At 42.7% G+C, this 27,341-nt stretch overlaps 1 protein-coding gene across 1 annotated transcript in view; it reads right to left on the minus strand.

The window, feature by feature from the left end:
* DDHD1 (DDHD domain containing 1) overlaps window positions 1-24,776 on the minus strand; it is a gene marked incomplete at its 5' end in the record, with an annotated part of 73,867 nt that extends 49,091 nt beyond the window's left edge. The window contains 3 exons of the mRNA XM_080618260.1: window positions 2,180-2,278; window positions 8,963-9,139; window positions 24,047-24,776. Of these exons, the coding sequence (XP_080474386.1) occupies window positions 2,180-2,278; window positions 8,963-9,139; window positions 24,047-24,776 (1,006 nt within the window). The remainder of the gene's footprint in view (window positions 1-2,179; window positions 2,279-8,962; window positions 9,140-24,046) is intronic.
* Between the last annotated feature and the right edge of the window lie 2,565 nt (window positions 24,777-27,341).

Here is a 27,341-nt window from a genome sequence, read left to right on the forward strand (position 1 = left end):
CGGGAAATATCAAGGGGAGAGAATATAAGACTAAAAGGGAAAAAAAACCAACCCCAAACCCAATAAATATAAGTGATGCACAATAAAACTGCTCACCACCAGCTGACTGATACCCAGCCTGACCTAAGCAGCTATCTGGGCCTTCTGGGTAACTCCCCCCTGTTTATATACTGGGCATGACGTGCTGTGGGATGGAACACCCCTTTGGCTAGTTTGGGTCAGGTGTCCTGTCTCTGCTCCCTCCTGGATTCTTGTGGCCCTTCTGATTGTCAGAACATGAGACTGAAAAGTCCTTGATCAGGTTAAGAGCTACTGAGCAACAACTTTAGTTGTTGTCAGTCTAACACATCAGTGTGTTATCAGGACTGTTCTCAGACTAAAGCCAAAACACAGCACTCTACCAGCTACTAGGAAGAACATTAACTCTATCCCAGCCAAAAGCAGGTCATTCTTTCATCTACCTGCCAAGACCAAAGCATGGGGTGATTCTTTTCTACCTGAGTTTGACTATGCTCAAGTTAAAATAAACCTAGAGAAAAGCATCTTTGAACTGCTAATTGCTGATATTACCTCCATCTGTCATTCCAGTCAGACTAAAGACCAGAGAAGGGATACGTACCATACAAAAACCTTTTCTGCCTTCTTTTTTTCAGGTGTTTTCAAATTAATCTTCTCTGCAATCAGTAAGCAGTAGCTTCTGCACTAAAGCCTGCCATATCATGCAGGTAGCTGAGAGCATAATTTGGCTGCTGTTGTTCTTTCTTAAACAACTCTGAAGTTCTGGTATGTAAACTTGGTACATAAATCTACAGCTGGTATGTACAGCTGTGGATTTGAAAACCTTTTCTAATTTATCTAAAAAACAAATGCAAAGCCACTAAAAAGGCTATTGCTCTTAATTAAAAAGGGCTGTTTAACATTGCTGTCATTTTGTATTGCACTTCACTACCTCTCAATTCATCAATGTCACTATTTGTTACATAAGCATCTACTTTTAATATTTTAATTCAAGCATATTCATTACCACAACTGAACAAGATTTGGAGAAAAAAAAACAACCCAAAACTATGCAAAATAAATTCAAAATTACCATCACAAAATAAAAGGCAGAAGTCTTCTCTTACTGATCAAAACAGTAGTTGCACTTATTTACCTTTAACAGATTTGAGTTCAGTGTCTGAGAAGAGGCAGGAAAAAGTTTACTGTTTACTATTACAACATCTTGATTTCAGGCATTTTCATTTGGACTCAATGATAGAAAAATGTAGTTAAAAGAAGTCAAAAGGCAAACATATATGCATGTCAAAATAAATTCTCATACTTTACAATGTCCCTAGGAGCTAAAAGAATGTATGGTATGACAAGAATAACTCTAAACCTACCACGTGCATGTGCATTTACGTTTTTAATCAACGGTGCAGTTTTCAGCAGTTTAGTTCCACAAAGTCATTAAAAATTTAATCTCTACTGGCTTAAATGATGGCAGAGAAAGACCAGTGACAAGTACTTCTGAGCCTTCTGCAATCATTAATGGCTCCTGTAAGATCTACTCCCACTTTCTGGAACAAATTTAAACAACATCAGCTGCTGCAAAGTTCAAAATTGTTTTTTGCAACACAGCAGCCATATTACACATTCTGTACAGCTTCCCCTGTTTGTCCTGTATGTCCAAAGTCTCATTTAATTCCAGTACTCACACAAAAGCTGCAGTAAAATACAATTTACAACATATAATTAAAGATGCATGCATTATTAAAAAAAAAGTGGCAAATAAAACATTACCTAGTATAAACCCTCTGTTCCTTCTTTGGCATAATTTATCTTACACCAGGCCTGCTGCTGTTCTAAAAACTTGCTTTTAGTTTATTGACATAGCCAAACCACATCTAAAGAATATAAGAAATAAACGTTTACAGTTTTCATCACAGTCACAAACAATTATAATAAGGTTTATTGCATGATACTGTTGGCATCAACTTTCCCCTAAGATTCACAACACTTCTACTTTTCCTCTAAGTATTTATGATGCTTTTTCCTTCCCTTTTGAAGAAGTGGCATTAATACAGCTCAAGAAATTAAAGCTTGTAAATCTAATGCACTTAACTGATATAAGCAAACTAGAATGTAAAGCTTTGTAAGCCAGGAGTACTACAAAGAAAGAAATCTACAATTACTGTACCTTCGGAATGCTTTCGCTTAAGACATGCAGCATCTGAATTCTTATATCCTCTCCATTTGAACAAAGAAGGGAGGGAGGAAGAAGGTAGGTAGTAGAGAACTAAAAGTAAAAACACTGAGTTTCAAAGTAAAATTTTTAAAAGGGTTATCATTTTTTCATTATTATTAAAAAAAAAAAAGGTACACTTTCTGAAAAAGCATATACACTTAAAACACTGGTTTGGTAGCAAAAGTGTCAGGTCACATTAGCCAAATTCAACTTCTTCACTCTTCATAAACAGTTATGACATCACAACAAAGCTGAAGGTGTCAGTAAAAGACACCTGGGACACAGCACCATCAGATTCACCAAGTGTCTGCATTTACACATACAAAAGCATAATCACTCTACTTGGTGTAAGGTAGAACAGAGTAACGCTTCTTAAGTATACACTAAACATTTGGGAAACAAAAGCAAACAACTCAATTTTAAGCACAGCTCTATTATTTTCCCTAAGGAGTATAAGAGAGTCACTGAAAGTTAGATTAGACAAAATATCTTACTGTGTTCTGCAAGTCCTCAAGAAGCTGCCTTCCATAGTGAAGTGCCACGGCATGCACACTCTGCCCACAGAGTGCGAAAGAAAAATCAACACTGAAGTAGTGACTTTGACCCTCCATCAAGCAGCTCTTGATCTGAACATCACTGGTTAAATGCTGTTAGCAAAATTTCTAGTCTGAGAACCTTTAAGCATCTGCTATGATCTGAGTTCATGGTTTTGTTTTATCTTACAATAGCCTTGATATTACTGAAATCTCTTGAGAATGCTGCTTAAATCTTATAGTTGCTAAATCTTATGTTATTCTGTAAGTTTTAAGCTTATTGACTGCTAAAAATGTCTTCTGATACCCTTTTTATATCTCCTTAAAAATGGTTTCAGCTGAAATACTTCTTACTGTAATATGAAGCTGAAATATGCTTCATAAGTGTTATAGCCTAGGTTTTTCTCAGAAATATTTATAGAATTATTTTACAGTAGTAATATACTTAAGTGTAATCACTGGGTATATGCAATACAAGAAAAGTCATGAAGACACAGAGATAAAGCCCATTCTCAGTGTGATAAAATAAACACCACAGATATTTCCACATTTTAAGGACTGAAGTTTGTACCAAATAGTTAAAATTTGGAACATAAGAATTTAGATCAGAATGTCACCTTACATCTTGTGCTGATATTAATTTATATGCATTAAGTCTGAAGAAAGAGTTGTTCTCAAGAAGGACAAGCAAAGGCAATATGCAAAAAGGCATAGTGCTATCTGGATGAAGGAAAAAAAATTTACTCAACAAATGAATGTAAGGGCCCAGAAACCTCTCAATATTGTCTACCTGTCAATAGAGTGGCAGAACAACAAATGAGACTTGGAAGCCCACATACACTGTTACACTAGCACAGCATCTCATTTAGGGGTTTATAGCGTCATCAGAGCTGACTGTTTTTAGCATGGACCTGAGCGGCAAATGCCAAGCTCTATTCCTCTATACAACTATACATCATAGAGTGGTTTGCATTAAACCTTAAAGAGCATCCAGTTCTAAACCCCTGCCACGGGCAGGGACACCTGCCATGATAACTCTCATTTTGCCCAGAAAAATTATGTAAAATATTATATGCAATGACAAGCCAGAACATGCCTTCCTGAATCTGCTGATATGCAGATCTGCACTTGAGCAAATTTGTGATTTTCTCAAATGCAGGCTGCAGACATTTGGTTTCACAATAAAGCAGTTGAAATGGCAGCCAAACCCCGAATTCCTCATCCTAACTGTGGTTTCCTCCCGGAGTTGTATCGGTTACTGTCTCAAAAGACAGAATAGCCATGTCCTTTCCTGTACCTATCAACAATAAAATACTACTACTTAATAATAAACTACTTAACCTGAAAAAAATATGCTGAATTTGGCCAGGATCAAAGCAGACTCTGGGCTGATGAGATGTGAAATAGAGTTTGGTTAATTTATTCAGGAGACGGGTTATGCCCCTGTAACGTTTGCTTGCACCAAAACTTCAGCAGCATTCCTCTGGCCTGGTTTTAGAGACCTCGGGAAACAGGGCTCTCTGCAGAGTCAATGAAGAAAGAGTGAGGCTCATGGGCACAGGATCCCTTCCGGACACGCATTCATTCTGCCTGGTCTGTGGTGGTCTGAGGCATCAGCTGTCGCATGCCAGTACCTCCTGTGCATGCTGCACTTCAGAGACTGCCAGTCAGGATAGCTGACCTTTTACATGTTGCACATGCCAACACATTCAGAACCAAGTATCCCTTCCAGAAATCTCAGAAATTTTACTAATTTTCATAAGCAGCACATAGAGTTGGGAACCATGTCTGTGAACTCCTACAGGGCATAACCTTCTCAGAGACAAATCCAGGTCAACTGGATATAGCCAAACTAAAAGTCATATTAACCTAAGAAATAAGGTGCCTCATTTCTGTGTTCTGCCGTAACAATTTACCTGAGAAAGACATGCCACTGCTGACACCAACAGCTCAACAGACCGCTAAAGAGGATCAGACATCGTGAGGAGTCAGTGGACATAAGGCACCATAAACACATTCCATTTTGCAAGGCATGAAATTAAATATTCTGTGAGGATGACAGCCAAAATACCACTACAGATCTCTCAGCAGAAGGATCTCCCACTGAAACAGTGGTCTCCAGGCTAACCCATGGAGAACAGAACTTGAGAAATCATTCACCTAAACACTGTCATATGCTTCCTGTTACCTTCAGCATTTATAGCTTCACACGCTCCCAAACAGCACTGAAAGACAGCACGGGTATTATGTTCCTTACAGGCCAAAGGCTAGAGATCCTATTCTGAAAGATTCTGCATTTTCAAGAGCAGGTTTGCTTGGATTGAGAGTTTAATAATGGGGCATTTATTCATCAATATCCTATCACAAACAAAAGCCCCAAATGAGGCTTAGTGATGCCACATTTTTTTCACATTTTATTGCCCTTCACTTCCCAATAAAGAACAATCAGCCATCGTAATTACCTCTCCAGGGAAGTGGTGAGTTCCCCAACACTGAACACTTTTAAGATCTGACTGGACAGGGTGCTGGGACATCTAGTCTAGGCCATGTTTTGCTTAGAAAGGCTGGACCAGTTGATTTTTGAGGTCCCTTCCAACCTGGTATTCAACTTTTCTATGATATCTGTTACCATACTGCAATTCAGAAGCAGAACTAATAAAGCAGATCATTGGAGTGGGAAATGTTTTCTTCTAGATGCAAGCGTGCTCTCCTAACCTGTATCTCAAAATTAAAGGTACAAGGAAAGAAGATGGACATTGCATGCTGAGCAGCTTCATAGCTTCACACAGACGGGAAGCAGCACTACTTGCCCTGTTCTGAAAGAGGTCAATTCCATTGTCGGCAATGCACTGGGCAGGCTGCTCAAAAGCTAAGGGTGCTAAACACCTAGTAAAGTTGCTAGCAATTCTGTTTCCTTCATAAAAAGATTTCAGAGAACAATATAATAAATAAATAAAATTAAATTGCAAATAAATTCTGAGCAAAGTCTTAGAGACTAAGCTTCAGGCTATCGTATGTTGCCCTGAGTTAGAAGGCTGAGTAAGAGAAAATAATCCAGAACAGGAGCAGTGAAGTTGAACATGCTCCTCTTCTCAGCCTACTGCCACTCTTTAGAGCATGGCTGGGGTCAAATCAAGAGCTGACAGGTTTGTTTATTGCATCAACAAGATGCTTGTTGACAAGCTAATTTTTTGTTATTCATGATGCAAACTGGCATGTTCACATAAAAGAGTAATTATGCCTGAGTATTACAGCAGATTGTATTAATTTTGCTGAGATGAGGTGTAAAGCATTTACAATGCTTTATCATAGCACTGAATAGTTGCTTCTTTTCCCAGTGATATTTGTAAATATCTATTCTAACTTTCAGTAGTCTTAAATAACAGCTAACTGTAGACCTTGAGGGGACCAAAATATGCTTCATAAAGGATGCAATTACAACCAATTGTAGCAACAAATTGTAGCATTAAAGAAATTTATAAACGGAATTCAGCACTTCTCTAACTAATTATGTTTACTTCACCAGCAATAATACAAGTTGTAAAGCTTATCCCAGTGCCACATGCAGATGGCAGTCACGGATGCCAGCCGCTCAGAGATGCATTGAGAGGCATATTACAGTGCCAAAACCACTTTTTGTATTTACTGTTAGACAGAATTTTCCTGCAACTCCTATTACTACCAAAAAAAATCTACTGAAAGTTATTGGTGACTTGACACGTATTCCATTTTGAAGTGACTGCAGGCATAGCTTGGGTTTGTTAGTTCTGCATTTTTGAAAATAAACCTTTAGTTTTAGAAAAGGCACTGGTGTCTGAATTTGGAGTATGTTTCTCTCATCTTTTATGTTTTCATAAATACCAAGATTGTCTCTTTTTCATCTCTCTCCCCACTCTCTCCAACCTCAAATCTGAAAATTTCTGCTCCACAGACAAGATGTTTTCTAGAACAAACCCTGAATTCTCTTCTTTACTTGGTAAGGAGAATCCAAGTACAACTGAAGCCATCCTTCCTTCCTTCAGAAATTAAGTTATCAAAGGCTGGAAGCACTCAGTAGCCATAAAGATGTGCTTGCCATATTGATGGCTTGGCTTCGCAAGTGAAGATTTGGGAAGGGCCTTACCCACGCTTACTACAAGTACGATGACCAAGGGCATGTGGGATAGGCAAATCTGGCTGGAAAAAAGGCTGCTTAGGCAATCAGGAAGTTTCCGAACAGGACTATCATCTCCTGGGGCAATCTCGAGTGACCAGTGTCCTGAATCGCCTGCATGCAAGGTTGGATCTGCAGCTTCCAATGCACCTTGTCACCTGCCATTCTGTCCCTCACCCGTTGCTACAGACAAGTGTAAGTAAACCTTTCCAGCCTGCACAGTGGATTTTTTAGGTGAGGCACACTGTGTGCAGAACTGGCCTCACCCTTTACACCTGAAGGTTTATCTGCCAGGGCCTAAATAGCTTGGATGGTGATAGCAAAGTCCTCAGGTCGTAGGTTTTGTAAGAGTGTCCTTCTCTTAGATGGAAGACCTTACAAGGCTAAGCGAGCTCCATCAGCCCGGGTTTGAAGTTAGGAGTTTTCCTTCTCCTATGAGGATGGCTTGTCTTCGCTAACCAAGATTTGGGGAAGGCTTTACCCACGCATTCTGAACAAGACTGTCATCTCCTGGGTCAATCTCGAGCAACCAATGTTGCAACAGCACAACATCAAACGTCTAGGTGGGATTCTGACTTAGAGGCGTTCAGTCATAAGCCCGCAGATGGTAGCCTCGCGCCAGTGGCTCCTCAGCCAAGCGCACGCACCAGGGGTCTGAACCTGCGGTTCCTCTCGTACTGAGCAGGATTACTATTGCAACAGACCACTGCGAGACAGGTTAGTTTTACCCTATTGATGATGTGCTTGCCATATACACTACCACAAACAGCACTGCTCTCACAGTGAGTGTGCAGCTGTACTACCAAAGCTGAGCTTTGCACCAGTACACTGAAACAAGAAATCTGTACAAGCAGACAGAAATACAGGTAAAAGTGCCTTTCAAAAGGGCAGTTGTACTGTCACACCATTTTATGCACCTACCTGGCAGAGCTGTTAAAGCAGAAGACTGTACTGCAGGCTTGGCCAGGAGAAAAGTTCTTTTAAAGTAGCAGAATAGAAAATAAATATTCACAGATTTTTTTTTTAGCTTTGAGGGGAGTTAGAAACTCAACCACTGTCAGTATCATTGAAAAATCTATCTAAGTCAGAAAATTATATTCTGGTTTTCCTTACAGTAATTACAAAAGTACCTCGAATGCTGCCTTGCTTCCAATCTATTAACAAGCTTTTACTTGTGTGGTCATACAGTTCACTCGCCATACTTGTGGTCAAATCCCAGCCACTCCTACACTCTGCAACTGCTTTGTACAAAGCTGTAGTTTCAAGAGTTTAAAATAAAGTTGCTTTATAAAGAATAACACAACCAGAACAATTGTGAGGCGCTGTACTTGCAGCTCTTGATTTGTAGACTGTTCACCAAGTGAAAACCAACAAACAAAAGGGAAGTGTGAAAGTCAAAAATACTGAACTTCTGCTGTGCTATGCTTACCCTTAGCAACCAATACAACTGTGTATATTAAATAATACATCAGTAATTTCAGAAGGCTGTTCTTAAAAACCTTAAATGTATTTGACTGAGATTTCCAGGAACACTAACTGAATGTCCTCATCCTAGTCATTAAAATGTAAGGACTCCCATAACAGAATGAAAATGCCCAAAGATTTGTCATAGTTGAAAACTACTTTAATAAATTCACAGACTGAACAAGAACAAAAAATGAAATGTGATCTGTAAAACTGATACTCCCCTTAGGGCAGAATTAGGAATGCTGGCCAGACAGCTAACACCCAGTTTGCATTTGGACATTGACTCTTCTTATACCATCAAGAGATTCCAGTTTGAAGTGAGATTTCAAACACAGACAAAAGGTAGAAAGCAAAATGGGAACAAGAAGTTCTTCAGCCATTAATATCATTCTTACAGTGTTCATCAAATGTTCTGCAGCAGGAAAACCTACAACATCAAGATATGCTGAATAATGGGAGAGCAAACTGATGCCTATAACAATGTTCTCCACCATGTAGGATGGAAAACAGATCACATTAAGAAAACCAGACCACAAATGTCCAGGGAGCATACTATAAAAGTAGTAATCTAAACAATCTTACCCTCCTTCCTGTCAACAGGTTTTGCCTGTTCTTCTATATCAAAGCTCTCCTGCAGTTGCTGGCCTTTGAAGCAGTTGAGATGCTCCTGTTCTATTAAGTTACCTTCCTCCTCTTCCAGAGGTTGCCATGTGCCATCAATAAACCACTGTCCACGCATCACAGGGATCTTTTCAGATTCTAAAAATCAAAAGAGATATTTTTTTAATTTTTTTTTTTTTTTAATGCAACAAATCACAAACTGACAGCAGATAAAAGGGAAAGGGAATTAGAGGAAAATGGAATTCTGTTTGGTGTTCTGATGAGAAAGTTACACTCCTGCTGCTGGGACCTCTAACAAGGCACCACCACCTTTTCCATTGGGCTGAAATGAGTAGTGAAATACATGTTAACTTGTTAACATCTGAGCTAATGGGGACAAATCTTCAGAGTGTGTGTGAGGATATGAGCGATGAACAGAAAGATGCAGATTCTGTAAAATTGATTAAGGATTAAGTTCAAACAACAGTTCAGCTTTAACAGTAAATGCTCCTGTCTTCCTTGTTGCCTTGAGTTTTCAAAAAATTAGGAACCTTGTGAGACTCATGCTGCTCTATAAAATTTGACTGATAACTTGAAACCAACAGTTGTTATCAAGAGAATGCAGAATGAGGAGGAGAAACAAAACCCCTCAAGCTCACTCAGACTGCACAGGGCCTTGTTTCCTTTGGGAACTGCACTTACAATAACCCAAATTACACATCAATTAGCACAAAGGGTGAATTTAAAGATTAAAGGTTTTTTTTACTAAAATCAGTCTTTCACCGAGGGCTGTTTTCAGTCACTGTCATTCTAGTTTCAGTTTCGGCACTCCAAATGAGGAACCTGAGTGCCCAGTGCTTGCTGTCCACATGACAAAAGACAAGCCTATGAAAAATGTATCCTGGTGCTTATTCTTCATCAAGCTGTGCTTGATGCCCACACTAACTACTGGGGCTGTAGGGAGCAAGAATTCTCCTCTTATACCCATCCCTGCAAGCAAACTGAGACAATAACATCCATTGTAGCTCAGCTCAGAATTTCTCCTCCTACATCTGGAAAAGAAAGAAGGAGAAATACCATGTGTGCCTCTGCTCCACAAGCCTGTAACCCCAAGACCCCAACCTTCAGCCTCATGGGAACAGCACAGATATAGGTCTGCTGAGACCCAGAGCAGTTGGACCATGGAGCTCCAAGTGCCTGCTAACACGTGCTGCTGTACATTGCAGATGTATAGAGACTCGTCCAAATGCAAATGCTGCACGTATGCAGATTCCCGCAGAAGTTTAGCTCTCCGAAGCAGCTAAGAATTCAACCACAAAAGAAGAGGCTCAAAAACGAGATGGGGTGGGAGGTTGAGAAATAGACTTTACTACTCAAATATCTGTATTTTGCCTCCCTGGAAAAGAGAAAAAAGCTGGTAAGGAGAGCTTGGGAAAGAAACAATAGATGCAAAGAAAACAGTAAACTAAAATTAGGTAAAAAAGCAAACAGGAAACAATAGAGAAACAAAAGAGAGCATGGAGATACTAGAGTTACTGATCTATCCCCAGACCAGGACAAAGTTCAGCTGGGTAAGGTGACTCAGCCAAGAGCAGTGGTTTTTAGCCCAGGCACACCACTGTTAGCACAGCCACTAGCTTAGGTTGTGGAATCATCTGCTTCACAGAGCACTGAGCACCACGCCAGGACTGGGCATGTCGCACTAAGCTTGACAGCAGATCAGAAGTCTTTGCGCTGCTCTCCACTACAGGCATGACACTACTGCTCATTGCTCCTGTGGACACTAGTATACACCAGAAATGTTTTTCATAGTGTTTGCAGATAAGAATGTAACAGAGAACTGCAAGCACCTCCGTAATTTACTTGGAACCTCTGAACCACTCTGAATTCTTCATCCCTCAGGTCATTTCACCTACAAGCTATGAAAGTAAAAGGAAAATCTCCTTGCAATAATCTCCCTACAGGGCAAGTAACACTCAGAGTGATCCAAAGCCTATTTTAAAACCTTTCCTGTAACAGGTTTACAGAAAAACACTGTGTGCCCAGTACTAGAAATGATGATAAGCTTTTAGCACCCCACGTCTGTAACAGAAGGAGGGCACACTTGCAGGTGATGGCATCATTAAGCTGTGCCTGAAACAGCCTGAAACAATCAGTGAGGAAAGGTCAACAGCAGTGAAGCTCTCAGTGGGGAGGGACGCAGATGCCTGAAGCAGATGATCTGGAGCAAAGAGCCCAGATTACCACTGAATTTCCCTCACTTGGTGCTGGCACACATGCTTACCCAGTTACCCAAGCATTCTCATGACTGGGAATCCTGCAGGCAACCTTTTAAAACAGTGCCTCTGTGCACACGTGGCACAAGGCAGAGAGTGAATTTCCCGAAGCAGTGGCTAGAAGCATCGCCAGCCTCTCTCATCCCAACTTCCTGCAGATCCCGGATTTCTTTGGCAGGCATCTGGCATGCTGGTTCATCCCTTCCAAGTCACCCAGAGCCCCAATCAAACTTTTTGATCCCCCTGGATGCTCAGCTCTGCCTGTATAGAACACAAGACAGTTTGGGTCTTATTGGTCTGTCCAAAACACAGACAGAAGTGCAAGACCCAGTTCTGCCATGCAACTTCTGTTTGCACTGGTACAATAGCCATTCCAGATAAGAGCCAATTGTTAGGCACTGAATTTCTAATGTTTTGTCTGTTGATGATCCATCAGATGAACAAAGAGGCTGGAGTATTCAATGGGCACGGTTATTTAATAAAAATTAATACCAAACATATCAGAAGAACAAAAGGTCTGAATGGCTTTAAACTGCAGAAATTAATAGTCACTATAACATAGATTCAACAGTCTATGAAAATTTAAGCTAACTTTGAAGTCTACAACCCATCAATGAAGCGTGAAACATATGTATTTAGTTTTCAGGGAAAGTTAACCACAGCAATGCTAGTTGTCACCATACACAGTAGCCTCTCATCACGCGCTTCTCTTAAGCTTTGCTGTACACCCCTACATTTCACACCTGTCAGATATCTGCATTTTTCAGCAGAGCTAATATACACAGATCCACTTAGGCTGCCCTTAAAAACAAAGCACTGTCTGCAGGAAGAAATGAAATGCACATAATATGTCAGTGTAGATAAAGGATCCCATTGTGGTTGAAGCAATGGTACAACTACGTCAGATGTTAATCCTCACTGGGAAAATCTGTAGGCAATTCCTTAATTCTTGATGAGGCATTCTGAAGAGATTCCATTCATTGAACCCATAAAAAGATATTTTTTCAAATAATATGAATACTATTTTGTACTCCAAACTAAATGAGCACAAGACACCTCTTTTTCAGTTTTGAAGGGCTTTAAGACTTTCGCATTGGAATTTCCACCTACAGATTTCTAAAATTCTAAATATAAACCATTAAAATAAGCATTTTCAGGCTCTTTTTGCCTGAGAGAAACTTTCCCATAGTGGTTCTTTACAAGGGTAGACTGTAGCACTCAAACATTAAATGGGCACTGCCTTTTCCACAAAGGTTCAGCCAGGAAAAATTGGCATGTTTGAAATAAAATTACTGTAAAGTCTTTACAGGATAATTTATTTCGCAAATAAGCTCATATATCTGTCTCTGGGTCTGGAAAGGGCATTTATATGGAAATATATCACTTCCAGATCAAAAGACAGATTATTATGGAACTTTGTTTCCAAACCAGGATTTAAACTTGAGTAAGGGAATTCTGTTTTCCAAAGCTCCGTGGGATTTTAGGGGGACCCAAAAGCTGGGTTTATTTGTCCCCTCCTTTGAACTGCTGTACACTATGTGTGCAGTCACAGTACGCTGGTCTACAAGCCTGTCTTATTTCACATTTCCGGCTGGATAGCAGGTTTGATCACCGTGCTGCTGCGAAACCTCAAGCGAAAACCACCTGATAAAGGAAACAAGTAAATGACATTTCTGTCCATCAGAAGCACAGTTTGACTTTAAGAAACCTGAACAGTGTCTTTCAGAACTGAAACATATTTCTGATCACAGCTCACAAAGAACCATTTTATCTTTCTCATGACAGAAGAGGCTGGGTAAAGCGGGAAAGAACACTTTCCAACTAACATCTGCATTTTCAAAACTGAGCAATGCTAGCTCTGAATGGACTATTCATTAGGGACTGTAGCGACAGACAAGGATTAAGAGGTTCAAACTTAAACAGGGGAAGTTTAGGTTAGACATAAGGAAGAAGTTCGTTACTACGAAAGTGGTGAGGCACTGGAATGGGTTGCCCAGGGAAGCTGTGAATGCTCCATCCCTGGCGGTGTTCAAGGCCAGGTTGGATGGAGTCTTGGGTGACATGGTTTAGTGTGGGGTGTCCCTGCCCATGGCAGGGGGGTTGGAACTTGATGATCTTAACGTCCTTTCCAACCCAAATCATTCTATGATTCTATTTTATTAGAAACATGTAATGGTGGATTTCAGTCCAAGTCAAAGTTGAACTCCAATCACAACAATGATGACAACCTACTGATGTTAAAGGTCACCAGTTCCAAAAGCAAGTGGCATTTCAGTTATGAAGAAAGAGAAGTATACTACACTGAATACTCTGGACTGGTGGGGAAATGAGGCAACTGCAACGTAAGCAGGGATTTTTCAGTATAATCTCTTTATTATGGGAAAGATTAATGAATTACTCTCACTTACACCTTCCTAAACACAATTTCTCTGCTTAATCTTGGACATGTGCTGGTACTCATCAAAAATATGTGATTCATCAAGAGAACTTCATGCAAATTATTACAGTAATCGCTGCTAAAAAGTGATGAACCCAAATTGCCATTTTAGGATCCAATTTCTCTCACTCCCATCCACCTTCAAAAAATTCATATACACCCTGGATATTCAGATGATTTTTGAAAGCTTAAACTACATTCTTTCAGTTATTTTTGTTTTATGGGAGAGTCAAATACACTGATATCTAGATCATGTTGTAATTTAGCTTTTTTTTTTCTTCCAAATCTATAAACATGAAGTATTATTTATCTTTGTCCATATAATCTTGATCCCCAGGACACGATTTCCCTTTATTTTTTCACTGCCTTAAGTCTTACACCATTTAATCTGCAATTGGCAGTGCTTCAGACCTAAAGATAACAGCATATCTGGCTAGTTGTACACTTGCATGGTTTATTTATGCAATAGGAATTCCTAAATAAATTTGAATGGCAGGAATCAGAAGCTAATGAAAGGCACTTTATTTCAATTAGTCATACATATTTTACCACTTTAGGACAAAATTAGTTTAAGAGATCTAGACTGCAAAGGATTTATTTTTACACAGAAAAAGGTCTTTTTTTCCCTGAAAATCCACATAACAAGAATATGAGTGCTGTAATTAATGTGATGAGACAAAAACATGAGTGATTTGCATTATGATAATTACCTAAATCCTCTGAATAACAAAAATTATGTTAAAATAAGAACTGCATGCAACATGTAGTATACACATATATGGTATTTTATATATATATATATATTCCCTTTTTGTGAGGATCTTTAAACTGCACAAACAGCTAACTAATCCATCAGAACACAGTATGAAAAGCAATAAGTGAGCAGAATTTGCCTTAATTTTTCTTCTTGTGCTACTACAGCAATGCTATCATTTGTTTCCTGCCACCACATTGGTTCAAATGGTGTATACCTAAATGTAAATATTATATAGCTCAAAGTATGGCTCACATAACCCCCTTTCACCTTGATTCAAAATCAGGAAAACTGCTGCAAAACTAAGATGGAACAGAGATAATAACTAAAGATTAGCAAACAGAGCTTAAACAAGCAGCCAAAAGGAGGTCTGCTTCAGAAATACCAACACCAGCTACCATACAACTTGAAGACAGAATAAAATTGTAAAGGAGCAAGATTCAATAAACTTCTGTCTCATTGCTTCAAAGCTGAGGTCCTGTTCAGAAGGCCTGATGGCAAAGTTATGGCATTTCTGGCACTATTCACTCATCAGTCTCAAGACAGCTATAACAATTCACCCACAAATGAGATCTAAAAGTTTAACAAGCTTAGAAATATAAATTAAAGCTGGTGTTTTGTTGAGATTGACAACCTCAATTTCCTAGCTCTCCAAGACCAAAGCCAAGAGGTTGGACAAGAAACACAAACTCCTAAAATGCCATTGGCTCAAGATGCTTTTTGGGGTAGTAATTTCAGATTCCTGCTTTTCAGTGTGGTAACTTCTGTTCCTTAAATTTCACTTCCTTATTACTACAGTTGCAAACAATTTTCAGCGTGTGAAGATAACATCTGCACAAGCTGAAGGTAACCATGAAGCTTACCATATGTGATATTTGAAGGTGAAAGTTACTCAAATAATGAAGTACCCACACATTTACCAAGGGAAAAATATCCAGGGCAAAACCAGTCTTCCCCCGGCACATGCCAAAGGCATGATAAAAAATGATGAGTATCACACGTCTTGGAGCACAGCATTCCTACCAACCGCAATACATGCAAAAACTTGCTTGTTGACAAAAGCCACTGAAATAAATGTATTCCACAACAACAACAAGGGTACTGCTAGAGGCTTTTAAAAATTTGCATCCATTCCTGTTGTACCAGGCCAAAATTATATTTTGGGTATATTAACTACTGCACAGCCTTTAAGACTTTGCACTAGTGCGAACACTATTAAGTATAAGGATGGGTATTACTCAACCTCTGCATCAGTTTTCCTCCTACCCACCCGGCAGCTATGGCTACAAAGGGCTCTACAGCAATAATGATTTGCAGATTCTATTTTTGCCAATGCAAATGCACAGCACGCATTTTGCAGGACAAGATCTGTTCCTCTTACTTAGTTCCCTCATGGCTGGGTTTGTAAAGGAAAAAAAAGGAAAGAAAAACTCATGAGGTCAGAAAGCTTTATTATGAAACTAGGTGGTTACAGAAAGCCATCATGAGATTGAATATTCCTATGTTTTAACTGTCAGTGATCATGCATACTGGGTGAACAGATGTTATAATAAAATAACCCTAAACTAACACTGGCACAGGTTGCCCAGAGAAGCTGTGGCTGCCCCATCCCTGGCAGTGTTCAAGGCCAGTCTGGATGGGGCTTGGAGCAACCTGGTCCAGTGGAAGGTGCCCCTGCCCATGGCAGGGAGTTGGAACTGGATGAGCTTTAAAGTCCCTTCCAACCCAAACCATTCTACAATAAGGTTATTTCATGTTTGCTCAGTAACATAACAGACTTTTTGATATTTTTAATAGCTTAATGTTACACAGCTTTCTAGCTATTACTCAACATATTATTTCAAAACAGAGCAAATTACTAACACTTCAATAAATGGAGCCACTCATTTAAGCACAGCCTGGATGACTTTCCTTTGTTTAACAAACACAAACATATGAAATCTCATTCTGCTCTTTCAAAAGGAACAACATAACCTGAAGAGGAGTTCAAGGGTGAAATCCTAGCCTCAGAAAACTTAACAGAGCTACATGAAATTACAGAGCCGGACTTTTTTTTTTTAATTCTGAGATGAGAAGAGATTTAATTCACTGAGCAGTAAAGGATATTATGCTGCTGGTCAGCATGAAGCAATCTAAAAAAATACAGGTGGATGCTACTTTTGAGTTTCACAGAGACTAAGCACATTCTTTGCAGACTGATCCATAAGAGCAGCTATACATGCAAGCTTCTGCGTTTGCTTCAATATTAGACACACCAACGGAGGAACACATGCTTTGCTCCACTGCAAACGTGAAATTGCCTGTTTCCCAAGACTGCCTGAAGTATTCAAGCAACAGCTTGAATGCTTTTCCCCAAACCACTTTTAATCGGTTTACGTTATGAACTGAGCAATCCAAAAGGATAATGAAACACTGATCTTTGGGGCTGGTTCAGATGTCAAACAGAATCCCTCAAACAGAAGGAACCCCTCAAAAAGAGATGAACGCCCTCAAAGTCATCTCTCAACTGCTACATATAACCCCAAAAAAAAGCATATACTGTTTTTCAAGTAGGATTTTGCTGGTATAAAATAGTAGTTCAATTAACACCTCTACAATTGCTCTTTACACAGACCTGAACTTGATGGTCCAAGTAAAAATCCTAAAGCTCACCTTATTAGCCATGCCAATGACGAGCAGGAAATGCTCACCAAAAAACCTCGGACTGTGGAAACATGGAACAGGGCTGCAGTTTTACATTTAGAGCTTCATTTTTATTGAATTCTTAAAATTGCTTACCAAATTTCAATACTAGTACCCTAAAGTGAAGCACTTTCACCACCGGCATTGGCTGCTGGGGTCAGTAAGCTGTAGGAGCCAGTCCCTTATCAGCTGTTTTCTCATGGGGAAAAACTTGCATTTTTCGAAACTGCATTATGTGAAAACTAAACCAACCCACAAAAGAGCAGCCATGCCACATGACAAACATGTGAGTACCTCCTAAAAGGTAAGCATGTGCTCAAATCCCATTCAAAGTCACAGGACATTTGCACAATCACACCCTCTGCTCAGTGTGTGTGCTCTCCTGGTAGGTGCTCATCAATTGGTCTTTGTTAGCAAGCTCTCACCACCACTGAGCAGCAATGGTCATGTACATATTGCTTAAGCAAGTAGGTTCCTACACAGGAGTATCTCTTCTATAATAAACAGCAAGAGTTTTCCTGTGCATGCTTCAGACCTACCACTGATGACCAAGATGAGATATCCAAGGACACAATAACCTCTTCTCCCTTCTCCTCTGCAGGGACCTTTTTTCTGCACTCTCCTAACCTCACTTCCTTTTTCCATCTACTTCACCCCAACTTCTGATTCCTCTACACTTTCATCCCCAGATTTCACTTTTTCCTCCAAGTTTTTTACCCGATATGGCTTTCCCGCATTCTGAGATGAAAAGAGATTTAATTCATGATTTTAGTTTCTTTCATCTTAAATATCACTGCCTCTGATCCCAGTTGCACCTCATATTCCCTTCATCCCACCACTTACTAAACATGCTATCTACAACACTTACAGTCTCTGGAGCTTCTCCTCTCCGGCTCCACACAAGGCACACTCTAGAATGGCTTCAGCTACTGGCAACCAACCCAAACAGTTCATACCACATTAGTGACCTTTTCTCTGGCCAACACTCAAATCTACTACATTTTCACTTTTTTTCAACCTTAGAGATACCACTGAGAGAATTCATCATGCTTATTTTAATTTCTTGCACTTTTCTTTTGTTCAGTCCTTCTGCTTACTAACTCACAATGTCAGCTCTTACAGATTCTTCTTGAACTCCTCAGAGCAAAAAGGAGTTTTGCACAGTCTTTCTTTGCCGTCGTATCATTTTTTTCCCCTAGACAGCATCTCCCTCTCACACACATACATGCAGAAATTCACCTGTCATCTATCTTCAATCTAGCTGTCACCTCCAAATTACACCCATTCTATTTCTTCGACATTGCCAGACGAATCAGTATTCAAACATGAATTAAGTCAGAACAGAAATCCTGATCCTTCTCATCCTACAAACATTTTCTGCTTTCTCAGTTACAGTGGATAACATCCTGTCACCCACAACTTGTAAACCAAGTATTCCCTGCATCTCTGCCTTTGTGTTGACCACATCCAGCAGGAAATGTGTTGGACCACACTGAAGTGCAAGCACAACTCACTTTCTAAGCTAAGCTCATCCTTAGCTACTTGCTGTAGCTGACACCATCCACTGGAAAGTGATTCTGTGATTCTGGTATCATTTACAGGAATAAGACAAATTCATTTCGCTTAAGAAATGCTTGTAAACCAAACACATAAAAGCTGAGGACACAGAAGAAACTCTCCCTCAAAGATACATCAGAGTGTACACCTCCCCTACATGGTCTAGTAAAAGCATTCTAAATGTCACAAGTTCTTCCTACTGAAAGAAGAAAATGTACAAGAGACCACAAACATAACCAGAACATACATACAAACAAATGTAATTTGTGACTTAATACAACGGAGTACTGCAAATCTAAAAATTGTTCCATCTATATGCATTAGGCCTTCTGGTGAGGAAGGAGTTGGCCAAAACTAAGCTACAAGACACTTTTGGAAGGGTCATATGGTAAGAACAGAAGCAAAAAGGTAAAACCCAGGAAATATTTTGAATAGCAAAAGCAACACTTCATATCTTTCCAAGTAAATTAGCAGTATTTTATCTGCAAAATAACAACATGCCTGGAGAGAAAAGCAAGATAATAGTATGTAGGAATTCAGCCTTCAATCAAAGGTCCTTTACATAAACAAAATTGTGCCAACCAACTTCAAAGACAGTCCAACAATACCAAAAGCAATGTTCTAAGCACATGTAAAGTCACTAAAAGTGTGTTCTGCTGCTAAGAACAAACAAATGCAAGTTGCAAGCATGCTTTATCACTTCCCTCATGTATCTGTTTCAATACTACTTCTCTTCCAGAATACAAACCAAACCCCATAAACTAAACACAGACTCAGAAGCAATACCACACATTGATTAAAACAGCCAGGCAAGAGTTCTAGTGGGGCCTCAAGATGGGTTTGGGGGTGCCAGCCTGTAGAGTGTCAACATACAAATTTATGCTGTCACCTCCAGGGAAGGCACAAGCACCCAACTCTCCTGCACAAGGCAGACAACTGAGAAGCACCTTACAGCTCCAAAATGTTTATTTTTAGCCTTGACAGTGCAGCCCAAAGAGCCAACCCCCAGTGGCTGAGGAACAAAAGGCTCAGTATCTTACTGCTGATGTCTACATCGTACATCAAAACAAGCCCACAATAAAACAAAATCCACTAAGAAATAGCCTTTTGTAATCATCTGGTGCCACGTATCAACTACTATACTTCAAGACCTCTCAGTGATCTTAACCAACTCTAAGTTCAGAGGGCAGATAACAGTGCCCTGGCATTTGCGTCTCATTTTGCACAAGTTCAACCTGCAGAAGCTTTTCACAAGGTGCCAACAACTGCCTCTTCTTCCAGTTCACCAAGCAGCTCACAGAGAGCTTACAAAAGAAAATGTAGGGTCTTGGATATTTAGAATCATAGAATCATAGAATAGTCAGGGTTGGAAAGGACCTTGAGATCATCTAGTTCCAACCCCCCTGCCATGAGCAGGGACACCCCACACTAAACCATGTCACCCAAGGCCTCATCCAACCTGGCCTTGAACACTGCCAAGGATGGAGCATTCACAACCTCCCTGGGCAACCCATTCCAGTGCCTCACCACCCTCTCAGTAAAGAATTTCTTCCTTATATCCAATCTAAACTTCCCCTGTTTAAGTTTGAACCCATTACTTCAGTCCCAGCCTAAAGACACCTGAAACAGTTTTTAAAAGCTGCGCAATTCCAGCCTGAGCATACAAATTTTAAAACGAAGACCCAGTGGTCCACTCTGTGTTCACAGGTATTTCCATGCTAAGATCAATAAAATATCTGTTATATCAGACCTTACATCTTTACTCAGGGATAGTCCTACTGATTTTTTTTTTTTTTAATGCAACAAGAGGTATTTTACTTAATAGACTTCTGTAACTTGACAATGTAACCATGCAAAAGCAAGGGAAAAAAGCAAATAATAGACAGGGCAATAGTTGCATGGAACAAAGTCACAAGCCAAGGAACAGGATAGAGTCACCCAGAAGTCCACAGGCTATGGATTTAACAGAATTACTCACGACTTTGACAACTAGGCTGAGTAACTCCACAGAAAAATGGTTCCAAAGCAGCCCTCTTCAATTGGGAGGGCAGAAAACAGCTGGGTAATCTAAGAAGATGCCAACAGAAGACCCTTGCATAAATTATCACCCGTTGTTACATCCACAGAAGATGAGAAGGAGCCCAACTCCAAGTTACTTACTTATCTGGAAGCCTACACTAATAATTATAGTCCTCTTGCACCGCCTTTGCTACATTCAATTCTTTGCTACATGCTATTAGTTCTAGAATACTAATTAAATAAATCCCAAAGGTCACAAGGTAAGGATAAAGTTCTCAGTAATTAATCTGCTCAAACTGTAACTCAGTCTGATATTCCTGATGTTACAAACAAATCCTGTGATGTGCTTAAGATGTCTGAAGATGTGGAGTGAAAAAATATTTCAGTACATGCTAAACCATAATCAACATTTGCCTGTCATTAAGATGCCACAATAGCTGAAGAACTGTCAGCATGTTCAGTATTGTAGCAGTGAGACAGCAGCCTTCCATGAAGTATGGCATGTATGTGAAAAAGAACAACAAAACAGGCAAGAACAAGAAAGACAAAAGCTTTGACCTTTGCTCCAAACTGAAAATGTGAATCAGCAAAACTGGAGAGCAGTTTCTGTACTTTTTAACATGCACTTCAGCACATTTTAAGTCAGGAACACTCATTATACCTTCATGCTTGTGTGATGGAGAGCAAGATTCTTCTCCCTTACCATGGGCTTTGCTAGGGTGAGATCTGGTTTGCCACCACCAGCTCCCTTCCATGCTACAGAAGACCAATGTAGCAGCTGCCCTTTGGATCAAAAATTATACATATACTATCAAGTAGAAATAATTTTGGCATATATTAAATGCTACAACAGGGCCTTCAAAAGCACAGATCAGAGTGAATCCTTGGGATCTGACCTTGCTGTTTTCTCAGGTTTGGACAAAGCAGTTGAGAAAGAATGGGAGAAAGACAAAAGTACACAGGGAACAGAAGCAAGGGAATGTGCAAATGAAGGAGGAGTTAAACCAGAAGACACTGACAGACCTTTGAAACACCAAAAGTTTATCTTAGTCTTGCGAGGGAGCAGACTTGATAATAAGAAAAGACTTGAGCACTCCTCTTCATCAGCTTTCGAGGACTAGAAAACATCCCTGTCATTAGTCTTCTCAGGACCATGAGTTTATTTCTCCCCTGCCTAGCACTGCTTCTGGTGCTAACCTCTGGGAATCTCTCCTTCCAAGCATCAGAAATCATCTCTGCACAGTGTAGGTTGTCATTTGAAACATCTGCTCCTCAGGCTTAATAAGACTGAATCAGCTTCCAAAATGGACAAGGCACAGGGTCAAGAAATTAAACCTTTAAGCTGCTGACAACTACAGCCTCTTGCTCCCATTACTGGCAGCAATCCTGCTTCACCTGACACTCTGCTGACTTGTCCTCCTCTCCCTATAGCACAGTTACAGGAAGGATGGCAGCAGTTGCCTCATCCCCTGGAAAACCTGCACCATTTCTTTCCAGTAACCATGTGGCAGATGCATCAAGTACCAACCACAGGGGCTCCAGGGTGGTGACAGGGAGAACCACTTCCACTTTCTGCTCAAGAGGCTGTGCCCAAGCTCCTCTAGCTCAAAACACATGTGGACCAAGACCTGTGCTTGCTCCTTGAGCTCAGCATCTGCCTGCTGGGGCAATGATTTGAAAGACAAATCGTTGCACCACAAGTGAATTGTTCCATGTGGTACTGTAATTTATGGATAGTCCTCCTATAAAGACACTGATAAAGAAGAGGGGAAACAACCAAAACCCTTAGTTTTAATATCTAAAGTAGTTTTGGTATTCCTTCATGACTCCCACCTGAACCTCAAAAATATGCAGAGGAGACAACAGAAAGCTGCCTGTCCGTCTCCCAAGTTCATGCCAGGACAGTGTTTATTGCTTGGCTACTCTGCATCTGTTACTCTACCCCATTACATTTTCCTTGTCCTTGAAGGAATGCAGTTGGAAAGCAAGTCCTCAAGGACAGAGGGTAAGCAAGAGCAGCAGGGCTTGTCTGCTCAAGGAGAGATGTCACTTGTCCAGCAAGACCCTGGGAGACATTCTCTCCAAAGGACGAAGAGTTGAGGTGCCTGCTTTTCCTTCATCTCTATTCCCCAAGGTCCCCTCTCCTCCACACATGAAAACAAGGGGAAGGATGGCAGAGGGGCTCCATCACCACCTCATTTTGAAGTTGAGGGAGTGAAGGAAACTCCCTTTATTGGAAGGGTAAGAAGTAAGGACTGTGTGTGTACCCAAGACACCTGTTGCATCCCCTCCAATGGAGAGAAGAAGCTCCACTTCATGCCCCCTTCCAGTGGGGCAGGGAAGGGAAGATGAAGAACAGTATCATCACTTTCCTAGGAGAGAGAAAAAAGGTAGCAGAGGGGAAACGAGGTATCAGCCATCTCTTCCATCATTCCTAACTAAAGAAGCGTGTGTGTAGCATGGAGGCAGCGGACACACTGCTGTTTCTACCCTGCTGCTTCTGAAAGAAGGGTGTATTTTCCTTCAGCATTCCCCCTTGAGGGAAGCAGGGGGAATGTTGCAAGCAAATATTCACCTTCATTCACCCTTTGTTTAGGAAAAGGGAAGCATAACCAGTAAGTTTCTCAGTCATGTGCCTTCCCACTTGCTTCTGCACAAGTCAAGAAATAAGATGCCCTTTCCCATGTCTCTGTACGCCAGGGCTGAGCGCACAGATCCCCGTCTCCTTCAGGTGCACAAGAGGTCAAGAGAGGGAAAGGTGCCCAGTTCCTTTTGCAGCTGGAAGTGGCTGAAAAGGTGCCCAGTACACCCTTCTCCCATGACCCTGCATGGGGAGGGGTGGGGGTGTGAGGGGTACCCAATGCCTCACCCTCCCTGTGTGTGTGGTTGGGTGCCCAGTGCCCCCTCCTTCAAGTACATGCTTAGGGATGCCCATGCCACTTCTCTTATGAGTGTGTCTGAGAGGGCTGGATGCCCAGTGCCACCATCCCCCTCAAACACAAAGGATCCCCGAGACTTGGAAGGAAAATTCTCAGTGCCTTCTCTCTCAGGTGTGTGTTGAAGATGGGCACCCAGGGTGCCTGTATCCCTCCATCCTCAAGTGCACACGGGCAGCAAGCGGTGTCTGGTTCCTCATCATCTATGTGGGTGTGCTGGAGGGGCATAAACGGCTGACCTGGTGACCCCACGAAGGGTGACCCCATTGCAAGGTCTTTCTGAGGATGGGGGATGCCCTGCGTCCCTTGTCGAGGAGGCGAGAGGCTGCCCGGCCACCCCCCCGCCGGTCTCGGTGCGAGGACACCGGTATCCCCAGGTCCCCGCGGAGGCACGGCTGCACTCACGGTTCCAGTAGACAGGGTAGCACTCCGCGTTGGCTACGTCCACCTCATAGAGCCCGCTCCTCACGCACACCGGCTCCACTGCCGCCGCCTCGCCCTCCCGCGGCTCGGGTCCGAGGGCGCGGTAGGCCAGCTCGATCCGCAGCGAGTCGTAACCGATGAAGGGCTTCCAGGGCTTCCGGTCCTCCCGGTAGAACCAGCGTACCTCCTCGGCGCTCAGCTCCCGCACCATCTCATAGCGGGGCCGGCCGCCGCCCGGCCGCCTCCTCTCAGGCAGCGCTGCCGCCGCCAGGTAGAAGCCGCTGCCGCCGCTTTCGCTGCTCGCGAGCCCCGCTCCCTCGCCCTCGCTGTACTCGCCGCCCGTACCCGTGGAGTAGCGCAGCGAGGCGCCGGACTCGGCCGAGTCGAAACCGCCGCCGCCGCCGGCCTCGTCGCTCAGGCTGGGCTCCCGCGGCAGAGCGGCCGCCGCATCCAGCTCCCCCTCAGAGGAGGAGGTAGAGAACGTGGCTAGCGGCGGTGAGGAGCGCTGCTGGGGGCGGCGGGACGGCTGGATGAGGGGACGCTGCAAGCCGCAGCTCGCCGCCGCCGCCTCCTCCATCATCGCCACCGCCGCTGCTGCCGCCGCCGCCTCCTCTTCCTCTTCGCTGCCGACCGGCTGTTCGCAGGAAGCGGCGCCGTGGGCGCTGGGCAGGTCCCAGGCGCCGTGCCGCGAGGCCGGATCGGGGTAATCCATGCCGCAGGGCGCCCGGCCCGGCCACGCCGTGCCGCCCCGCTCCCGCCCCGCCGACGGCCGCCGCAACCGCCACCGCCTCCGTCCGCGCCAGCGCCGCTACCGGGGGCGGGGCGTCGGCACGAGTCCTGCGGGCTCGCGGGAGGGAGGAGAGAGGCGGGGCGTGAAGGGCGCCCTCAGTCACCGAGAGGGTCGTGTCCGTGTGTCTGTGAGAGACACCCTCGGTTACATCCCATAGCCCTGCCCCGCTGTGAGACACCCTCGGACGCAGCCTGCAGCCACGTCTGCATGTGTGAGGTGTCCTCAGACACAGCCTACAGTCTGAGCTGCGTGTGAGACACCTCCAGACACAGCCCCAGCTCTGTGTGTGGGTGAGGCACCCTCAGACACAGCCCCTGACTCCGTGTATGACCAGCACCTCGGGCTACAACCTGAGACCCCTAAACTGGGAATAAAGGGTTAACATTGTGCCTGCTTAACGTTTATCACATTGTTTGCTTAAGCAGTCATTGTGCTTGGTGAAGCAGATCCGGAGAAGTTAAAGTTGCTAGAATCATGAAGCAGAATTGTAGGAGTTACAGCTGCTAGGCAGAATTATAGAAGATAAGATTCATAACTTATATGATGAACATTTAAAAGACATTCTTGTTTAAATAATATCCATAGAAAGAAAAGGAACAAAAGATAACCAGAGTAACAAAATCATAGAATCATAGAATCATAGAATATTTAGGGTTGGAAAGGACCTTAAGATCATCTAGTTCCAACCCCCCTGCCATGGGCAGGGACACCCCACACTAAACCATGTCACCCAAGGCCTCATCCAGCCTGGCCTTGAACACCGCCAAGGATGGAGCATTCACAACCTCCCTGGGCAACCCATTCCAGTGCCTCACCACCCTCTCAGTAACAAATTTCTTCCTTATATCCAATCTAAACTTCCCCCGTTTAAGTTTGAACCCGTTACCTCTTGTCCTGTCACTACAGTCCCTGATGAAGAGTCCATTCCCAGCGTCCTTGTAGGCCCCCTTCAGATACTGGAAGGCTGCTATGAGGTCTCCACGCAGCCTTCTCTTCTCCAGGCTGAACAGCCCCAACTTTCTCAGCCTGTGCTCATACGGGAAGTGCTCCAGTCCCTGATCATCCTCGTGGCCCTCCTCTGGACTTGTTCCAACAGTTCCATCTCCTTTTTATGTTGAGGACACCAGAACTGCGCACAATACTCCAAGTGAGGTCTCACGAGAGCAGAGTAGAGGGGCAGGATCACCTCCTTCGACCTGCTGGTCACGCTCCTCTTGATGCAGCCCAGGATACAGTTGGCTTTCTGGGCTGCGAGCACACACTGAAGCCGGCTCATGTTCATTTTCTCATCGACCAACACCCCCAAGTCCTTCTCCGCAGGGCTGCTCTGAATAAACTTTGCAAGCTTGACAAGTTTCTGCTGTAAGATACATAAAATTGGCTTGTATCGAACCTGAGATTTGGATAGGAGCTGAAACCCTATTGAGTCTGTGTGAAAGCAAGAGGTTACTCACGGTGATGAAAAGGAACTACAGGCCTTCATCCTCACTACCCCCTAACGACCACCACCAAGGGGCACTGTGCAAGCGCATCAATGGGACAAATGCCAGAAAACTAATTATAATACTAGATGGGAATAGGTTTTGCATATGTATTAGACGTGAAGCAATCTCATGTTTATATGTAATATAAGCTAAGTGGCAAAGGAAAGGCGCGCATGCTTTTGGAGGAGTGATTCCCCGTGTGCCTCAGTGCTGAATAAAGCATACCTACTTTACAACTTCAACGAGTTGCGGAGTCTACCCGTGTATCAAAACCCCAGCCTGCTGCCCCGCGGCCATGAGTGTTGCCTACCAACACATCCTGCGGCACTCTGCGTAGGTGAGACAGACCAATGCACTGAAGTGCAACCTGAGGCCCAGTTGAGATAGGGCAGTCCTAAGATTTAAAACTTATTGCTGGTTGGGTAATTAGTTTGCATTGTTAATGTAATTAGTGACAATATACCTTAGTTGCATTGTTGGTGCAACCTCAGGGTTAACAAAGCGGGGACTTAACACCTGTGAAAAGTTAGCTGCGTTTGTAACTTTTGGGATAAGATCAGCCAATTCAAGGGGAGACTGGGCCCATGCGAAAGAAGAGAACAGGTGCAAGCCAGCTTTGTGGTTTGGACACGGTCCAAGGAGTAACTGAGACTGCGCAAGACATTCGGCGACGAAGAGGAGCTGCTAGCCTTCATCCCCACGACCCCCTATGGCCACTACCAAAAACCACTGCGCATGCGCAGTGGGAGGAGTTTATGGAAATACTAATTGTCATACAAAGCGGGGACAGGTTATGAATGTGTATAGGCAATCTCATGAATATGTAACCACAATACTATATATGTTTGAAGGACGGGTGGGTTGCGGCGCGCACGACTTTGGTGGGATACCCCTGTGCTGCCCAGCGCTGAATAAACATACCTACTTTACAACTCTAATTGGCTAATTGGTTGTAAAGTCCTTTCTCCGCACGTCACAGTGGCCTCACAGGTAAATGAGACAC

Source organism: Psittacula echo, assembly GCF_963264785.1.
Source record: "Psittacula echo genome assembly, chromosome: 5".
NCBI classification, from domain to species: domain Eukaryota; kingdom Metazoa; phylum Chordata; class Aves; order Psittaciformes; family Psittacidae; genus Psittacula; species Psittacula echo.